The sequence below is a fragment of the Drosophila subpulchrella genome, unplaced genomic scaffold, assembly GCF_014743375.2.
Source record: "Drosophila subpulchrella strain 33 F10 #4 breed RU33 unplaced genomic scaffold, RU_Dsub_v1.1 Primary Assembly Seq354, whole genome shotgun sequence".
NCBI classification, from domain to species: Eukaryota; Metazoa; Arthropoda; class Insecta; order Diptera; family Drosophilidae; genus Drosophila; species Drosophila subpulchrella.
This window is the reverse complement of record NW_023665577.1, coordinates 4,126,221-4,142,747: the sequence shown is the minus strand read 5'-3', so window position 1 is coordinate 4,142,747 and position 16,527 is coordinate 4,126,221. Positions and strand designations below refer to the sequence as shown.

Here is a 16,527-nt window from a genome sequence, read left to right as displayed (position 1 = left end):
CTGTTTTCTGGGGCTGCTGTCGAGGGTGGGTGGTAAAAGTGGGTCAAGTACCCACCCCACAACTCCAATTCACTCAAATTCCTTCACATTTACAACCAAAATTATTGAAAATCTTAATTTATTGAATAGTTAAACATATTACAGATGCATCTTACCTAAAACCGCTATTAAATATTTCCTTAACTTAGCGTTAAGTGCAAAATAAGAATCAAGGGGGTCAAAGGGCGCCCAACAGATAGCTGAGTTCTTGCACAGATACACACCATAAACTCAGTTTAGTTATAGAGATTTTTCTTCGTGGTCGTGGCTTGCTGTAAAACCCGTAAAAAATTGCAAATCTATTGAAAAAACTAACAAATTTCGAGGTAAGTTTATTAAAAATATTTTCATTAGTTAACTAAGCAACCGTGGTTTGTGAAAGTTTTGTGTTATCTATAAAGTTTTGTATGTTTTGAGGCTCTTTTTCTTATGCTAGCATCTTTCATTGGCCTGTATTACGTAATGCTGGGTGTGAAGTGCTAAATACTATTTAAATGCATTTATTTCACTTAATTGCAGAATGCGAAGTCCCTCGGCAGCAGCTTCGGCAATGCAAAGGATTTGTCTGATATAATGACTGGCAGCTTTAAGGTGCAACTCATCAATATGGGCACTCGCGCTGCCGCCTGTAAGTTGTCCCCAGAAGTCTCAACTTTCTCGAGTGCTCAAGTGATTTTTTTCTGCTTACAGTTCAGGCAAAACTGAGAGCCCTTCATGAATACCACGTACGTCTCTTGCACAACGTCTTGCCTGCGCCCTCTGGCGTCGATATTGCTAACAATATCAAATACTTTTCTCAAACTCTACTAAGTAAGTTATTACTTTTAATAATTATATAGAACCGAGTTAATTTAAAACGTAAAGATAGGTTGATATTATATTTATGATTTTATAAAATCAATCAAACACTTTTGGTAACTAAATTATATTTTTACAGCTGTCCTTAAAGATGTGCGTACCTCGCCGCACGAGCTTATCCGCGATCCTCTTGAAGATCCCACTCGCATGTCTGCCTATCCCAATCTCGAATATGGCAACCTCTACAATGCTCTTACTATGCTCATCGATGTGGCACCTTGCATCCAGTATGGACAAATCGGTAGGTTTATCTAAAACCAACCGATCGTAATCCTGTACTAATACTTTACTTTTCAGTTTTCGGAAAAGCTCTTTTGCAGTGCCTAAGCTGCATCTTACCCTTTCTCGACAAAGACCTTATCGATAATCTACCCTATCTAGTCAGCTCTACTATATCTGTTCTACCGCCAGCATTGCACCAGTGTATTATTAATGCTCTATGCTACTATATCTTACCCTTTACTATAAGTGAGTAGTATTTATTTACCCGGCACATAAGAACCTCTGTGATGTAATATCTGCTTTTTCAACCTTAGCCCGTCGCAGCTCTGATGAGCAGGAATGCCAGGCCTGCCAGTCTGTGTCCTCGGTCATCATGATGGTGCTGCAGTACTCTAACAACCCGGCTCACCATTGCCAGCTGCTGGAGTGCCTGATGACCCTCAAACACAATGTGGTCAAGGACATTCTTTGCGTGGTAGCCTATGGGACTGCTGTCTCTAGAACCTCGGCTGCCAAGCTGCTCTTCTACTACTGGCCAGCCTTCAACGCCAATCTCTTTGATCGCAAAGTTCTGCTCTCCAAACTAACTAGTGAGTGTTTTATAAAAAAAAATCTTCATTAAGTCTAACACTAGACCTAGAATCAGACCTAGAATGCCTGCAAAAAATGTTCGATTTAGGGAGACTTAAAGAATCGGAATACATTTTATGTACATCCTTATTCTCTATTGCCAATAAAAATAGTTCAACTTACATTTCATCATAAATACATTGGACTATTAACCCAAAGTTTTTATAGGTAATGTTTTCTAATAATGTTTTTATCGTTTTCCTATTAAAGATGACCTGGTGCCCTTCACCTGCCAGCGGGAGCACTGCCCGAACTCCGGAAACGCGGAGGCGGCCAAGGTGTGCTATGACCACAGCATCAGCATTGCCTACGCCCCAGATTGTCCACCACCCCTTTATCTGTGCATCGAGTGCGCCAACGAGATTCACCGGGAGCACGGGAGCCTGGAATTCGGCGACATCCTGCACCCCATGCAGCAAGTATCCATGGTCTGCGAGAACAAGAATTGCCGCTCCAACGAAAAGTCGGCCTTCTCCATCTGCTTCTCCACGGAGTGCGCCAGCTTCAATGGCAACCACCCGATCCGCTACTGCAGCCAGTGCCACAGCAACAGGCACAATTCCCGGCGAGGAGGCGACCACGTGGTCCACCGCAGCCTGCAGCCCGCCTGGCAGATGGATCCCGAGATGCAGATGCACATGGTCGAGTCGGTGGTGAGCCTGCTGCGAGAGGCCAAGCCCATAAACTTTGAGCCCGGCAAGGACTCCGCGATGTCCGACTCCAAGAAGAACGGCTCCCCCCTGACAGCCGATAATATTTCCCTGGAGGAGCGCCAGAGACTGGGACGATATGGCATTTGGTTGCTGGTGGGGCGCTGCACTCCCACGGCAGATACACCAGTGGAAGTTCTGGGCAGGATCTTGAGCATGCTCTTCCACTGGTTCCATGTCACTGCCTATTCCTATGATGGTAAATTTTGTAGTGCTAGTCATTTAAAATTATTCAGGAGTTTTTAAAAATATGAAATCGCGAATTCTTTAGAATTTTAACAGATGAGATATCTGTGTTATTAAAAGCTTATTATTTGTATCTTTAGCTGCCGGACAAGTGGAGAGCACCATTGAGAAGCTAAAGGTGGATCACGTGTGCGACTGGCTGAAGGAAATCTGTAGGATCCACTACAACGTCTTCATCTCCTGCCTGTTGCCACATCCCCCAGAGTATGCCCGCGTTGGTGGCCACTGGGAGACCTTGGCATCGCGAACCAGTCACCTGAAGGAGGGTCTTCAAAGGCTCATTTGCCTGGTTCCATACGAGGTGATCACCTCAGAGATCTGGGACTATGTAATGCCCCACTGGATGGAGGCCATCACCAACGATGTGGCCGAAAAGGAGCTCAACGAGCTGAAGATTGTGCTCAGCAAGATCCTCGATCCGGAGATGTCCCCCCTAGGCTTCGATGCCAAGACAATGTATAACTTTGTGGCCATTCGGTTTGAGAAAACCACTGCTAAAGTGCAACAGCAAGCTCTTCACTGGCTGCAGATCCTCACCAAGCTGGAGATCCTCATCCCACTTGTCCAGTTATTCGCCATGTTTGGCGATGGCGTTCGAATTATGAAGTATGGCATCCAACATGAGTTGATGCGCGAGAAGGATGCCCAAGCCCAATCCCTGGCCAAGGCTCCCAAGACCCCTTGTAAAGAGAGCAAGGAGACCAAGGCAGACATGGCCAATCCGCCCAGGCGCAGCTCCATTTGTGAATATTTTCTAGTGGCCTTCTAATATTATAAATCTAATTTAATTATTTAATTATCCAATAGCTCCCGTTGTCGAGGATGACTCGGGCAATACGTCTGCCATCTCGGATGATGAGGCCCCCACCAATCGTCACACGGAGTTCTCCACGGATGCTGAACACAATCTAACCTGCTGCATCCTCATGCTGGACATCCTGCTGAAGCAAATGGAACTGCAGGATGTGGAGCAGCACATGGGCATCCACACGAGCGTATGCGAGAATGTCTCCAGGTTGATCAAGTGCATGGTCACCGCTGCTCGAGTGGGACTCAGCAGTCACGTCTGCGCCTTAAAGGTTTACTATATTTTACTATTTATTATTTTAATTTAATATTTTTTATATTTCCGTATCAGGTGGCAGAATGTGCCTACTGCGAGGCTTCCATCATGTGGCATCAGCTCGCCACTAAGTTGGTACAGTTCATGGCCCCCCTGAATCCAGTTCGGCCACCAGATGTAGGTCGCCTTCTTAACATCAAGCTCTTCCCTCCTTATCGAGCATACTTCCAGATTCCCATCGAGGACATCATCGAAGAGGAAAAGTCCTCTCGCAAATCCCCACCCGAATCCGACAAGGAAAAGACCCGTGATCGAGATGTCTCCCTTTCGATGGCTCCCTTACCAATTCCCTTGGGACCCCTAGGAGGATTTGCAGGTACGCCCCAGACTTTCCAACCCATCTTACTTTATTTCAAGACCCCCTTAACGAACCCTGGTTGTAACATAAACTGTCTATAAAGACCCCTGCCCCCAAGTTTCTTCCCTAAAAACAACCCACCCACTTATAAATAAACTAACCACCGTAACAGTAAAGCAGTGAAACGTCACCAAAATGTAGCTAATTGTAGACAGTACTTGAGCCTGGACTATATAAAATATATATAAACAAATTTGCGGGCGAATGGTATGGAATGGCGACTCGCCCGTCGAGCGTCCCTATAAACAACCTACTTTAGCCTAACAATCCACGTTAAAGCGCAAACCGAACTTTGTTACAACCTACCTACAACTAGAAACCTGCACTGCTATGCCTTGTAAATTACCTACTTGACCCAACTAAACAATCCCCCAGACTAAATCAAACAATCTCAGATGTATGAATTAACAACCATCTAAACGATCATTCGTGAAAAACATACCGTCATCCCGATCTCACCTGTACTTATCTTTTTAAACCATAACTATTTGTCTATCTTGCTATCTCTCTCTACATAAATATGTATATCTGTTTCTCTCTCTCTATCTCTAACATATTCTACTGCGCGTCTGCCTGTACAAAAATAACATAACTAACGCTGTCTCTCTCTCGCTCGATCGCACCCTATTTCGCGCGTCTCTCTCTCTCACACTCGAAAAACTTCTCGTCTATGCCCAAAAAAATCTACAAACTAATATCGACTCATGAAATACTGCTAAACTAATACCAAACTAAATTTGAAATCTATCAATCATTATCAGATATCTTTAAGCTAGATCAATTCTTTTCAGACGATGGAAAAATTATTATAATGGCAGGTGATGCACCACAAGAAAATTTTTCATTCGTTAAAAAAAACAAAAAATAACAACTACAAATTACAAATTTACATTACATTATAAAGCATTTGTTAAAACATTTCGTTACCCAACTCAAAAATCCAAAATCACACGACACGAACAACAGAAAAAGACAACAATAGTTTCGCTCGATCACTCTAACAATCTTTGTCTCCACAAACACACTCCACACACAACTCTCTATCTCTGTTTAGCGTTTACTAGAGAATATGATTTAGCATAACCAAGCTTTTATATCTAGTGACCTCTGTAGATTGACCTCCCCTAGTGAGTTCAGTTCCGTTTTGCTATAGATCGATTTCTTTCGGTTCGGTTATAGACCTTCCCTAAAAAACACCGAACTGCGATTTTTAGTCAACACTACAAGCACCAGACAACACACACATTTTTTACAATCTTTGATTTTTCGATAGGCAGTTCATTCTTTCTATAGAACTTCAAACTTTAAAGACCGGAGAATCCACGCGTAGTACCCGATTGGCAGTAATGTAAACCACTTGTTTAAAAACCTGCATGAGATACTTTTCAGTGAAGTTCAAACTTTCTACCTATCCTTATGACACTTATAGGATTTCTATATGTATGCATGATTGATTTGTGAATGCCAATCAGTTGTATGTTGACCACTAAGCCAACTTCATTTTTAGCTGGACTCGCCTTTCGACTTGTCCAGATCTGATATTAATCCCCTTGTACAATTCTCTTTAAAAAGGTCCTGTGCCGGTGGCTGTTCCCCAACCAGAACCTCACTCGGTGGGCGGAGTCCTCGTCCATATGCCCCACGTCTGTTCCGTATGTATTTCGATCATAAGCAATACCACCCGTACACATTATGTTCTTTTGTTGTCACTCTTTATTGACGACCATACTCGAATTTTAAAGTTCTTTACACACTACAAAAAATAATAAGAATAAAAAAAAATATATATCTCAAAATATTATGCGTTGACTGTAGGTATATTGAAACACCCCATATAAACATACATATTTTATATATTTTCTATAAATATTCAAACTAATTAATTACAGCAACAAAGCAATACTAAGTTAAAGTGAGCATTCGAGTTGTTTCGTTTAATCGACACATAATCTGTTTGGTTTTCGTTTGCTTTCCTTAACACAAATTCAAATTCAATGTTTTAATTTGAAAAATTGAAAATTGATATTTGTCCAACGATTATACAAACGTTTTCATTTCTTCATATATTCTTTATAGAATAACGAAAATGGGCATTCAGTTGATAGTAATGAATTGAGAAAAGTTCACGCCACAGACGAGGTACTTTGTGCATTCTTAAAAAAGAAATACCAAACAAAAGACAAACTATTCAACCAACCAAAGCAATACAACTTTGTTTTAAACTTAAGTTCTATCATTTGCCCAATTATGAAACCCTCCTACGATTCGATATTGTACAATTCGTTTTTCAATATCTATAGTTTTTTATGTCCAGTCAACAAATTGTTCTCTTCGTATTAAGTGTAAATAAATGTACAGAGTGTTTTTCCTGATATTGATTATGTTTTTTCTTTAATTTTAATAACTAAACATTTTTATTCAAATTTTATTTATTTAAATTTATATGCAGTCCTAGAAGACATTCACAAGCACTATAGAGATGTTTGTTATAGTTAGCCCTAGAGACGTTATAGATGACTAATAGGCTGGAGCAATGAAACCATTGTTACTTTAATTAGAACTAAATAATTTTTTATTATTATTTAGCGAATATTTAAAGACTAGGCTGAACAATGTTTGTTCATGACATCTGAAAAAGTATTTTCTTTTAGAGAAAGTACACAAGGATAAGCTTTTTAAACTTACTATTTCAATAGCATTTCCATACGAATAATAGATGATCTTTAATCTTTTTCGTTACTAGTTTTTTAATAATTTTATTCAACTACTGTGTCTCAAAGTATCTTGTATGTGTGTGAAAATAAATTACAAATTATCGTAAATCGAAAACAAAATCGAAAAAACGAGTTTTATAAATGTACATTTTATTTAAATCAATCTCGATTTTACATATCTTATTTAACATGTAAATATTGCGTTCCATGCTAATTTTATTCAGATAACAAATAATTTTTTGTTTATTTTTGGATCATTGTTAAAGAGCATGTTTAATGTACAGCACTGTCACAGTTAATTGACCCACCCCACCACCAAAAAAATAAACTAAATATAAATTAATATTAATATAAACATAATCACAGCAATGCACCGAAAATGTATCACATTTATGCAATTTTACGTGTGTTTTGTAACGTTTTTGATGTAAATTACTTTGTTACTCAAACGAATCTTAAGATGGACATGTGAGTGTAAAAGAAATGTCAAAGCTCCCCGAACATTGCATTTGTCTACATGTGTTGTCCAAGGAATGTAACATACCGTACACACACTGTAAACCCACGTGTATATACGATGTAAACCTGTCGCAAACCATTGGCATTATCCTTCCCGCTAATACTGAACCCCTTGTCTCGTGCAGATCATGACGGCGACGGTAGAAACAGTTTCAGAGCAGCTAGACCTGGCCTCCATCCTGCCCACAGACCGGGCCATAGCCCGCTCTATAACCCTTTCCGATGCGGATGTGGGCAGCGCCAATGTCAGCGTGACCAAGGCCTCGGTCATGGGTGAGAACGGTGCCAATGGCGGAGCGGCCTGTGGCGGCGGGGAGAACGGCAGCGGATCCGAGGAGGACGAGGAGGAGGAGGACAGCGACGACTTCTGGCACACCTCCGTGGGCAAGTTCAAGTTCACCCTGGACACGCTGCCCCAGCCACTTCAGTACATCCATCAGCTGCTAACGGTAGTAAAATATAAAGCCAATATCAAATCATCTATTTTTGAGAATGCGTCTTCTTACTTATTCGAGAAGAATAGTTCTTGAAATCAAGACGATTTTCATTTCTAAAGCAGTCTCGTGAGTCTACATTTGAAAATTCGTCTTAAAAATTCGGGAGAAAAACGTTCTTAAAATCAAGACAAACTGTCTCTGTAAAGCAGTCTCGAGAGTCTGTATTTGATAATTCGTTTTCTTACTTATTCGAGAAGAAAAGTTCTTGAAATCAAGATGAATTTCCTCTCTAAAGCAGTCTCGAGAGTCTGCGTCTGAGAATTCGTCTTCTTACATATTTGAGAAGAATCGTTCTTGAAATCAAGACCAAACCAAGAACTGCGGTTTCGATTATCATCATTATTTATTTCATAATTGTTAACACATTATTTATTTATATCATAGCGACTTTAAATTAACTCTTAAAAAAGCGTTTTAAACTTACTATCATTGGTTTTTCATACCCCCTATTATTATTCACAATCACTTCTTTTCATCCAAAGGAAATACCCACTATCAAGAAGCCGGAGATTCTATACTATGTCCTCCAGTGCCTCAACACGATGGCTCTGCATGGCGATGCCCTGGCCAAGGCGGCGAGGGAGCAAAGGGGCTTCTTCATCTGGTGTCAGGAGAACCTGCTAATCAAGAAGTAAGGATCACATGGGACACTCCCCTAAGTAACCCACTGAATCACCCCTTTCCAGCCTGTGGGAGCTATGCAACGCGGAGCACTCTCACATCTGCCAGGTGGGCGTGCCGCTGCTGCTGCACTGCATCACGCTGCCACTGGGATCGGATGTCTTTTGGCGAGTGGTGCAGGAGGCTTTCCACGACACGGACTGGCGCGTTCGGTTCACGGCAGTGGAGCGAGTTACCGTGATTACCCGCTTCATGGACTCCACTCCCCTGCGCTCCGAGGTGGGCCTGCAGACGGCGCTGGCCACCGCCTTCTGCCACCTGATCGCCAGCATGGACGACATCAACGTGTATGTGGCGCAGCGGGCGACCCTCTACATTGGGACCATCCATGACACGGCAATTCGGTCGCTGCTCTTCTGCCTGGAGTCGCAGTTCGATCTGTTCATCGTGGACCGCCCGGTGGTGCTGCAGTCGGTCTACCAGCTGCACAACTCCCTCTCCGACCGCAAGTTGCTCGGCTGGGACTTCTTTCTCAACCGCTTCGACACGCTCTTCGTGGAGGCGCAGATAAATCTGGAGAAGTGCGGCGACATCTCGTACCTGCGCGATCTGAGGAACTCGGACAACGGCAGCGAGGCCCTCTCGGCCAAGATCCAGAAGGCTCGGGAGGCCCTCAGCCAGTCGGACACCAGCGGCAGCATGGCCAAAACGCTGAGCGCCTCCTTCGGCACCAAGTGGCCCTACAAGCGAACCATGTCCGCTCCCGCCAGCATGGCCCCGCGACAGGATAGCAAGTTTGGTGAGTTCGTTGAGGCTAGTATATGGTAATAGTAATGGTAATACATGTTGTATGCGGTTTTATTTAAGGCAACTTTGAGCCCATGACAATTATTACTCATACGTAGTGTTGCCATTCTGTTCGGTATTCACCGTTAATTTTTAAAAAGTTTAATTTTAAGATAATACTTTTGTTAAAATCGGGAGATTTTTATAGAAATATGTTAGTTAACAGTTTAAAAATACAAAATATTCATAAGGTAATAAGAAGTACCTAACACCGTCTATTCCACCATGTCTTTTTTGCAGTCCCCGAGAAGGAGAAGATCTACAGCCGGCAGGTCTCGGCGCCAATTCTAAAGCGGAAAACCTCGCGCTTCGGACTGGGTCAGTTCCTGGGCAGTAGTAGTGGGGGGGCTTCTGGCAGCAGCCAGTCGGTGAATCCAGCAGCAGCGGCAGCGGGCTCCTCTCGACCCAAGCCGCCGCCTTGTCCCGTCCACCAGCCAGCGCACACGGCCTTTCCCTATCACACCCACCACCACCACCCACACGCCGCCCACCATCCGTACCCTCACCCCCATCCACATCCACACCATCATCCGCATCATCATGCCGGTAGTAGTGCACACGTAGCCACCACCGCCTCCACCTCGGCGGGTCTAGTCTCGACGCACAGCCAGAGCCACCAGTACCTGGTGCACTGTGTGCCCCCCAGTCACCACAGTCCGATGCCCACGCTGCAGGAGGCGGAAACACTCCTCCGCTCCCAGGCAGCCGCCGATGCCGCCGCAGCGAGTGGATCAGCCGGCGGATCACTGGGCCATTCCGGCCAGGAAGCAGCGGCAGTTGGATCGGGATCGGGAGCAGCCGGAGGCAGCACGGGGAATGCCCCGAATTCCCATCACTCCTTCCACTCCCACTTCCAAAAGCATCCGTCGGCACCCAATCTGCTGCCCCCGCAGCCGGCCATCGTGCCGGCCCCCAGTCCCAGCCCCTCGACTCTGGCCTTCCCCCTGCACTGCACCTGCGATGCCGCACCCCATCCGCATCCCCAGGTCTCGGGTGCGGCGGCCACCGGCAGCGCGGCGAACCCAGGTAGGTGCTAGAGCATGTGTGTCCTCTGTGTCAGTTCGTTCTGTGGTTCCCCTCCCCTCGGTGGCGTCTGATGATCGGTGTTCTAGCAAAATGCCTACACCACTCACGAGGAATTGGTTACAAGTGAAATTGCATTTTTTCATTTCTTAATATTTTCTTAAATAGTTTAAATAATACAGGGAAATACGTAAATTGTTTATCTTTAATATCACTGATGTACAAAGGTATCTAAAATGATTTTCGATAGATAGAAGTTTATTTTCACTCTTATCACCTAAATTTCGGGTTCTTTAACCTGCGCGATTAACCTTTTCTGAAAATTAACTGTTAATTTTTTAAGCCGCTTGAACATTTTTAATTTAGATATTACTTAGTAAGCCCAGCCTCGTGAGTGGCGTATCCAATTTTCGGTGTTGCTTTGGCTTGGTCAGTGTGTAAACACCATTTACATTATCATTCAGAACAACCAAGACCGGAGAAAGATTTGCTTTCAGATATAGAACAAATAAATAATTGGCACTAAAGTGGAATTCGATAAACTTTTGTTTTATATGACTTTTAAGAAAATTAATTAGTAGATTAGTTATTAGCAGTTTTAATCTCTGCTTATGTTTTTTTCTTTTGTAAGATTTAACAATTACAAACTTTTCAAGATTGAGAAATATAAATTCGAAAGGCTAAAAGTGCATGACGTTAGGCACTTAGATGTTTGGATATACACACCCTACCATCTTCATCATAAAAGCATGCTATATAAACACATCTCCAGCATCCCCATTAACCATTAACTCCATCGATCTATCTGCATTTTGTTGTTCCTTATATATAGATACTGTATCTGTATTATTCAGCTAACTTATCTAGTTGTGTGTGTGTAACTCTGCTATCCATAACAAATGTCGTTTAAGTGTGTTCCCCCTTCAAACTGGTATGTATGCTCAACATTTCTATCGCGGACCACTCTACAAAAGAAAACTCTAATCTTCTACCTCCAACTGTCTCTATTTCTCTCTTTGTGTACAACCCTCGACAAATTTAAATTGAATTCTAATTGGCTTTTACTCAACAGAGACATTTCTGTATATTATACAAGAATCATACAAAATTTTAAATCTACATAAACGAAATTCAATCTAATTGTGAAATTGGCATGTGGCTGTGACCCAAAAAAAAAAAAAAAAGATATTGGTGTTTTTCCCTTGTTCCCTCCAAGCAGATGTACATTTTTATGCGACTACCGATTATTACAAATTTGTATTCTTTGAATTCTATATAGATGGTCACATCCATTCTTTGGGAGGACTAAACGATGATAACCTCATTGGGCTGCTCTCGAGGATCACGGAACTGGAGGAGTCAGACAGGGAGACGATTCACCTGCTGGTCTTTATGCTTATGCAGTTTATGTCCCGCACGGATCAGGCATATCCATCTGAGGAGAAACCGATGACCAAGACCCAGAATATTGTGCTCAAGCACCTTTTCCTGCTCTTAGGTCACAACCAGATCGATAAGACCTTCCACACAACTCCGGAGTCTCTTAGGTAATCTCAGAAGCAAATTAATATGCTATTGGTACTTAATCTTACATATTTTTCCTAGGGTTTCGGCCGTGTTCAATGCTTTCTTGGCCAACCTTCCACAGGTTTTGGACCAGAACCACTTGATAGGTGGCCTCATTCTGCCCTCGGTTATGCAGATCATTCTTTATGCTCCAAATCCTACAAGCACCTCTGGAGAATCCTACCAGAATATAGTCTTCAACTATTCCCTGTGGCACCTGGAGCAGTATCCGCGCCGCAACTGGCTCTTCACCTTGCTGGTGGTGCTCTACAAGTACTCGTACACCCAACCTCCTCTTAGTGGCTATGTCATCGCAGGGATCCGCTTGATCATGAACAGTCTGCGCGGCCACTTCCACCAATGCCGACGCATTCCAACCACCACTATCTTGGACATCCAGGGAGTAGGTGGCGCTGCTCGATCCCGAGATGTCAGTCAGCCCTCACTGGGCACCGATCCGGATGACAAGGAGGCCAGTCCGCCGGCCAGTCCAATGTTTCCCTCGGAGGGAACCAGTGCCGCCTCTAAGAGCAAGGGTCAAAATGTGGCGTTTACCCCGAAGTTGCAGCATGCCTTCAGGAAGTACAACGATTCCAGCCTGGATGCGGATGAGACGGAGTCGGAGCTGGTGGCCATTCCGGAGAGTGATCTTTCGGATAGCACTTTACATGGCAGTAGTGCACCGGTGGGTTTTAAAACTATAATAATATTCAAAGTTATTATATTAAACTAATATATTTAATATACTTCAGGGATCCTTTGATGATACCATACATTTTGAGGACGTCATGCCACGCAATCGTCGAACCCTAGAATACACAGAAGAGGTAAATCCACAATATATAACCGTTTTATAAGTACAAATTATTATTTTATCATATCATTATCATATTGATAACCCCCTAATAGAGATCCACCAAATCCCACAAGTCGATGATCACGACTAAGGTTGGCGATACATACACCACCAAAATCAAGGCCACCACCACTAGTGAGACTCTGGTGACCACCCACACCAGGCATAGCGTGCAGGAGGGCGTCCGAATGATCGTTACCCCTTTGGTGGGTGCGGAAACCACCGAGACGGCTATTGTGAGTCCACCAGTGGATGTCCACCGGGCAGTAACGGTGCGCAACAAGTCGCTGGAAAATGCAGCCGCCTCCACCTCGAAGATGTTCGCTGCTATAGCCACGAATCACCTGAAGGCACTGGGCGCACTGCAGGATCTGCCCACAGCGGACAGGAAAGCTGGATCCAGCAGCGGTAGCGGCAGTCGATCAACCAACGGCAATGGCAGTGGAGGAAGTGCACCTGCTGTTATCCAGGCATCCTCCTCAGGGGCTGCCAGCAAGCCCATTGGACGCCACAAGACGATTGTGGAGTGCAGTGCTGGAAACTCGAGCTCCTCGGCGGATGATTCGAGGCAAAAGAAATCCCAAACGAAGTCGCTTCGGCGCACAGATAAGAACTATGGCTCGCCGGAGTCGCCGCTGTCCAAGATGAGTGTAATGCCGAATCCCAGGGATGAAGTGGATGAGGGTATGCAGAGCCTGCCACCACCCAAGAGCATTGCCGCCCTGGAGATTCCCACCCCGGAGCGCCTGCTCCCTATTGGCACCCAGGACTCGGTGGCCACGCTGGTAGAGCGGGTGCGAGATGGTCTCAATCTGCCCGACATCAGTCACCTCAAACAGGACAGCCTGGATGTGTCGGAGAGCACCAAGGACGATATCACACCTAGTAGCAGGACCAACTCCCCTCGTCGCCTCATAAAGCAGGTGGCTTTGGAATCGCCCCCAAATCCAAATGCCCAGCTTCCATCGCAGCCCTCGATGGATCTGCACAGCTCCATCCTCAAGAATGTCCAGCAGGAACTGAAGCAAAATGCAGAAGCCTCTGGTGGCGGCGGCTTGACCACCAGCAACAGCATCAAGCGTCCTCGCCAAAAGCTGGCTCCCTTCAATGTGGACAGCAATGCGATTCCGGACATACGATCTCGGTTCGCTGGCTCCTGGCCACCGCCTCCCTTCCAACCGGTGGATCCGGATCCCGATGATGATGACGAGATTGCGGCAGAGGCCTCCAATGGCCATGGAACACATTCAACTGCTCATGCTCCACGTGGGGTAGGTCCTTAAAGTCCATGTACGGATAAGGTATTACTTATAATCTCTTTAAACTCCAGAGTTCCCGTCGTGTGGGAGACTATACCATTGTGGAACGCTGCTCCGACTGCGGTGCCCACATTGAGGAGTACACGGATGAGGAGATTGGCATCTTCATAGTGATCCTAGGAACCTTTATCCACCGTGAACCCGCCATGGCAGCTCCGTTCCTGCCCGAGATCCTCACCATGACATCACGGTATGTGGGTTTATTGACAAGGATATTCTCCAGACTAAATTTGTCCTTATCTCAGCATCTGTTTAAGCAGCACCCATGCTTGGCAGGGTGAGAATGGTCCACCGTTGGCCAGCAGTGCCCAAGCGGTGGCCCTTCAATTCTTCCGCTGCGTTCTTCATCAGTTAGCCCCCAATGGAATCTTTCTGCAGGTGTTCCAGACCCAAATGAAAAGTAAGTAAAGATTATTGCCTCAGATAAAATTATGATTTTTACCTTACCTCTTTTCCATTCTTAGTGAAAGTCCGTCACAACCATTTCCGCAGTATTGCCAAAGCACTGCAGGATTTCCAGGATCTAAATGCTACCAGTCCCATCTACATGGTCTGCGACTCGCTGACCTCTAAGAAGGCACTGCCCATCGAACAGCTGCCCGTGATCTTCCGCAACATGGCCGAGTACTTGAATCTCCAGTGCGTTCCGGCGGAGGCGGGAGTGGGTTTGGCCGTCTGGTCACAGGCGATGCAGGCCATGGAGTCGCTCCTGCGCCAGGTGATCGTAATAATGCCCAGTCTTACCAATGCGGAGTACATGCTGGACATCATAGCGGCCACCTTGAGGCTCAATTGTGTGCCAAAGACACTGCTTGATCCATACTCCAAGATCATGGCCTATTGCGTTCAGCACACCAATCTGGAGTACCAAACGCTCTACGAGCTGTGCACTCTGAATATTAGGTCATTCAGCAAGGATCGGGACAAGAACCTGCTGTGCCGTCAGATGATTTTTGAGTTTGTGCAGGCGCTCAAGTTCAAAACGAATATTCCGGACCACAATCTACTCACCATCATTGGATTTGTGCTACTCGATGCTGGCGGAACTCTGCCTCCAGGAGCTGCTCCTGGCTTGCCCGATGCTGCTCCCATGATGACCACCAACTCGGCGGATTGCTTGAGGCAGTACATAAACGATGTCATTGACTTTTTGGCCGATTTCCACACGCTCAGCAAGATCAAGGTGGGTAACCTTTAATATCTCATGAATAGCCACTAAATATTTTTCTTTAGAACATCAAGAATGGTCAGACGAGCAATGGCCTGGGAGAAGACACCTTGGGCGGAGTCCTTAAAGGAGCAGTGGCCCAATACCTGGCCCTCGAGATGTCGCGTGGCAATTCTAGGGACAACAAAGCTGTTTCCCGCTATCTCCCCTGGTTAAACAATGCTCCATCCTCCCTTCAGCAGGGGTAAGTCCATAATGAGGATCACCTCCTCTTACAAAATACTAAAATATGCACCCGTAGACCCAAGGAATTCACCGAGTGCGTGGGCCACATGCGCCTGCTGTCCTGGTTGCTTCTCGGCTCGCTTACCCACATGGCTCTGATGCAGCGCCGCCAGGAGACGCACAGCATTCCAACGCCCCTGCCACCGCAGCCTGGACAGGGAACGGGTCCCACGGCCAGTGTCCACTACCAGCATCAGGGAGTAACATACTCGCAACCGGTGCCGCAGGAAGCCTCCTGCCACATTGCCGATCATATACAGGTGATCTTTGCCGGATTTGCGGAACAGTCCAAGACCTCTGTGCTGCACATGTCCTCGCTGTTCCACGCCTTCACCCTCTGCCAGCTGTGGACGGTCTATCTGGAGCAGATGGCCCACAATACCAACAGCAATGCGGAGGGCAGCACGTTGGGCGTGCTCTTTGAGTTCTGGGCAAAGGTGACGCCCTGCATCTTGCAATTAGTGTCCCACGCCAAGCCGGCAGTCAACAAGGATCAGCCGCAGACCCCCTTGGACTTTCAGACGCAGAGCGCCAACTCCAAGCTGTCCGAGATGGTTAACCTGCACTTCCTTAGTCTGCTGGAGGCGCTGAAGGACACCAATTCCACGGTGCTGGGCAAGCTCCTACCCATGTGGAGTCCAGTTCTCTCCTCGCAGACGCAACTCTCGGACACTTTGCATGTACGATTGCAGAATGTGAGAGACTATGCACCGGACTACGAGGAGCAGCAGGCCTATAAGTCGGAGGCTTTGCTCAAATGGCTGCAGCGTTTGCAGTTTAAGATGGGGCAAATCGAGTTACAGGCCTCCACGGCCACCCAATTCTATTCAATCTAGATATCACACACAGTGGGTTATTAATGCAGTCTTATTTAGTAATTGTTGCCTACGCGAATAAATAGTTCACAATGTTTCTTGGAAAACAATT

At 45.4% G+C, this 16,527-nt stretch overlaps 1 protein-coding gene across 8 annotated transcripts; it reads left to right on the top strand.

Moving 5' to 3' along the window:
• The first annotated feature begins 236 nt into the window (after positions 1-236).
• Positions 237-16,522, top strand: LOC119561108 (protein unc-79 homolog). 8 transcript variants are annotated; one of them, XM_037875012.1, is made up of 27 exons: positions 237-365; positions 559-667; positions 730-849; positions 977-1,138; positions 1,195-1,365; positions 1,434-1,709; positions 1,960-2,658; positions 2,786-3,448; positions 3,513-3,784; positions 3,844-3,945; positions 4,000-4,144; positions 4,978-5,004; positions 5,759-5,838; positions 6,263-6,325; positions 7,545-7,868; positions 8,399-8,547; positions 8,603-9,336; positions 9,624-9,701; positions 11,686-11,953; positions 12,012-12,657; positions 12,725-12,799; positions 12,882-14,099; positions 14,159-14,337; positions 14,393-14,547; positions 14,612-15,330; positions 15,381-15,559; positions 15,617-16,436. In XM_037875012.1, the coding sequence occupies exons 2-27, from the start codon at positions 613-615 to the stop codon at positions 16,434-16,436; spliced, it is 8,379 nt and encodes a 2,792-aa protein (XP_037730940.1). In that variant the 5' UTR covers positions 237-365; positions 559-612. The 8 variants fall into 8 exon arrangements, with proteins under 8 accessions (XP_037730940.1, XP_037730939.1, XP_037730937.1 ...); XM_037875011.1 differs by having other exon boundaries at positions 4,948-5,004; XM_037875009.1 differs by having other exon boundaries at positions 4,948-5,004; positions 9,624-10,409.
• Positions 16,523-16,527: the final 5 nt, after the last annotated feature.